The sequence below is a fragment of the Triticum dicoccoides genome, chromosome 1A, assembly GCF_002162155.2.
Source record: "Triticum dicoccoides isolate Atlit2015 ecotype Zavitan chromosome 1A, WEW_v2.0, whole genome shotgun sequence".
In the NCBI taxonomy this organism is placed as follows: Eukaryota; Viridiplantae; Streptophyta; class Magnoliopsida; order Poales; family Poaceae; genus Triticum; species Triticum dicoccoides.
Window position 1 is genome coordinate 598227652 of NC_041380.1, and position 3036 is coordinate 598230687.

At 51.0% G+C, this 3036-nt stretch overlaps 1 protein-coding gene across 1 annotated transcript; it reads left to right on the forward strand.

Moving 5' to 3' along the window:
• Positions 1 to 337: 337 nt before the first annotated feature.
• Positions 338 to 2158, forward strand: LOC119294579 (AAA-ATPase At3g50940-like). The gene is made up of 2 exons (XM_037572792.1): positions 338 to 1454; positions 1584 to 2158. Exons 1-2 carry the CDS (start codon positions 459 to 461, stop codon positions 2031 to 2033), a joined length of 1446 nt encoding a protein of 481 aa, XP_037428689.1. The 5' UTR covers positions 338 to 458; the 3' UTR covers positions 2034 to 2158.
• The last annotated feature ends 878 nt before the right edge of the window (positions 2159 to 3036 follow it).

The following is a 3036-nucleotide window of genomic DNA, read 5'->3' on the forward strand; positions in this document are numbered from 1 at the left end:
TTTCAGTTCCCCCGATCGCTTTTCCGTGCTCCATCTGAAACGAATAATCCACAGGGAAAAAAGAATACTAACTAAAATCAATACAGTGGGTGATTCAGATGCAAAATGCTCTCTAATTGATTTAATTACCAGAGAATCAATCAATTGATGCCTCAGTCAGAATATACATATATACAGCACAAACCAGAACATAGTCCACATGTTGCCTAGAGGTGTGATTATGCTACTCCCTTTTTCTAACCAACATCTCTCACGCTGCTAGGTGTGATCTTATTCCTTCCTTCACAACCTCTACCTTTGAGAGCAAGAAACATCACCCACCCTCCACTCCAATCCACCGCCTATAAAAAAGACCCACTGATCACTTCATTCGACACAAACACCCACACCCGTTAGGTCACCCCTGTTCCACATCAGGAACAGGGATCAAAACAGAGTCCAAGAGAGCTTCAGGACCCATGGCGCCGTCCTATGACAAGACCATCGCGACGGCGGCCTCCCTCGCGGCGTCCCTCATGTTGGTCCGCAGCCTGGCGAGCGAGCTGCTGCCGTCCGAGGCGCGGGACGCGCTCTCCTCGGCCCTCAACAGCCTCCGCTCGCGCATGACATGGCAGCACACCATCGTGATAGAGGAGACCGAGGGGTGGTCCGGCAACCGCGTCTATGGCGCCGTCAAGGCGTACCTGGCCACGCGAACCAGCGCCACCCTCTCCATGCAGCGCCTCCGCGTCAGCAGCTCCGACGAGGAGGGCCCCGACAGCAAGATGGTGGTCAGCATGGAGGCCGGCGAGGAGATGGCGGACGTGTACGAGGGCACCGAGTTCAGGTGGTACCTGGTGACCAGGGAGGTCAAGGGCGACCAGAACAACAGCGGAGGCGGAGGCGGGGCGCGGGAGATCAGGTCCTACGAGGTCAGCTTCCACAAGCGCCACAAGGAGAAGGCGCTGAAAGAGTACCTGCCCTTCATCGTTGCCGCCGCCAAGGCCATCAGGGACCAGGAGCGCAGCCTCAACATCTACATGAATGAGTACGGCGACGAGTGGAACCCCATCGACCTCCAGCACCCCTCCACCTTCGACACGCTCGCCATGGACATGAAGCAGAAGCGGGCCATTGTTGATGACCTCGACAGGTTCATCAAAAGGAAGGACTACTACAGGAGGATCGGCAAGGCGTGGAAGCGTGGGTACCTGTTGTATGGCCCGCCGGGCACCGGCAAGTCCAGCCTCATCGCCGCCATCGCCAACCACCTTAGGTTTGACATTTATGATCTTGAGCTCACCGGGGTCGACTCCAACTCAGACCTCAGGAGGCTCCTCGTCGGGATGACCAACCGGTCCATTCTCGTGGTGGAGGACATCGATTGCACCATCGAACTCAAGCAGCGGGAGGAAGCCGACGAGGAACCTGCCACCAAGTCCAGTCCTACAGAGAAGAAGAAGGCAGAAGACAAGGTAACTTTGCATTTTTGCAGAATGAATACCTTACGTCTATGCACAAACCTCTCTGCTTCTCCATTTTGACAGCTTTCTTTCTTACCTATGCTGATGGCAAATTAATTTGGTTGCTGCCTGCACACACAGGTCACATTGTCTGGGCTGCTCAATTTTGTTGATGGCTTGTGGTCGACAACTGGGGAGGAAAGGATCATCATCTTCACCACCAACTACAAGGAGCGTCTCGACCCAGCACTCCTGCGGCCTGGCAGGATGGACATGCACATCCACATGGGGTACTGCACCACGGAGGCCTTCCGAATCCTTGCCAACAACTACCATTCCATCAACTACCATGCCACCTACCCAGAGATTGAGGCGCTGATCCAGGAGGTGACGGTGACGCCTGCAGAGGTCGCCGAGGTTCTGATGAGGAACGACGACACTGATGTTGCCCTCCATGATCTTGTCGATCTTCTGAAGTTAAAGAAGAAAGAGGCCACTGAGATCAAGTCTGAAAGTGTACGGGTGGGGGAGAAGAAAGATGACAAAGGGGTGGTGCTGAAGAATGAGTTCGCAGAAAACGGAAGCAGCTAGGAGTGCGGAAACTGACGGTGACCAGCGACTACGCGTGTATCATGTAGATAGGTCGTACTGGAGATCCATTGGAACATATGTTGATCATTTTAACAGCTAATAACATTGCATTTGTTGTAGTGGTTCGGCGCACTTGTCTTTAACTTGACACAATGTGCTTCTAAATAATTATGGAAGTGGTGTTGCAACAAGTTACATAGATGCAAACTTGACATCTTGCATAAGATATTGGCAAGATGATGCTAGCTACTGACAAGGAATGATGGACACTCTACTTAATTAGCCAGATAGATAAAGTAGTATGAGTAGTAATCCCATCACTCCTCCCCCAAAAGGAGACGCGTAGCCAGCCACCAGAGTCACGAAGCATATAGCTGCGACGGCGTACGTCGACCGGTCTTTGGTCAGAGCAGGCCATGTGTGGAATTCCAGCATGCAGGCGGAGTTGAATGACGGTGGAATGAAGTTTGACAAACTAAAGGTGCGCATAATGTACACCGCATACACGCACCGACTCACCCCAGCACAAGTATAGGCTAGAGAAAGAGTAGGCTTGCAAGGAGGACGTACGCACCTACATTATTTTCTTCTTCTGCTGCTGCTGCTCTGTCGAGAAGCTAATTGAGCAAGCAAGAAACTTGGATGCCAAGGGAGCAAAGTAGCTTTCCATTCCACGGGCGCTTTACAAATCTGGCGAAACGAGAACCCCAGCCAGCAAAAGAAAAAGGAAAGAACCAATGAATGACTAGCTCAAAACACTGTCATTCACAAGAACATAGTACAGGTGAGTGCTTGATAATTTAGCCAAGAAACAATCAATCGAATGCTCTGCCAGGAGGGTAAATTATCATATGGAGATTCCAGAGGAATTAATGAAATAATTAATCACTACATCTGTGTACTCATATACGATGTTACCTTTTGGTAAGGAAGACCTCTTCTTCATGTGGTGGTTTGAAGTTTGAACAACATGCCTGGTCTATGCATGTAATACTATTATTCA

What these genes read in the sequence shown, in the direction of transcription:
- LOC119294579 (XM_037572792.1), top strand. Translation starts at nt 459, where the DNA reads ATGGCGCCGTCCTATGACAAGACCATCGCGACGGCGGCCTCCCTCGCG. An exon ending in AGAAGAAGGCAGAAGACAAG is followed by an intron (nt 1,455 to 1,583) that starts GTAACTTTGCAT and finishes CTGCACACACAG; the next exon opens with GTCACATTGTCTGGGCTGCT.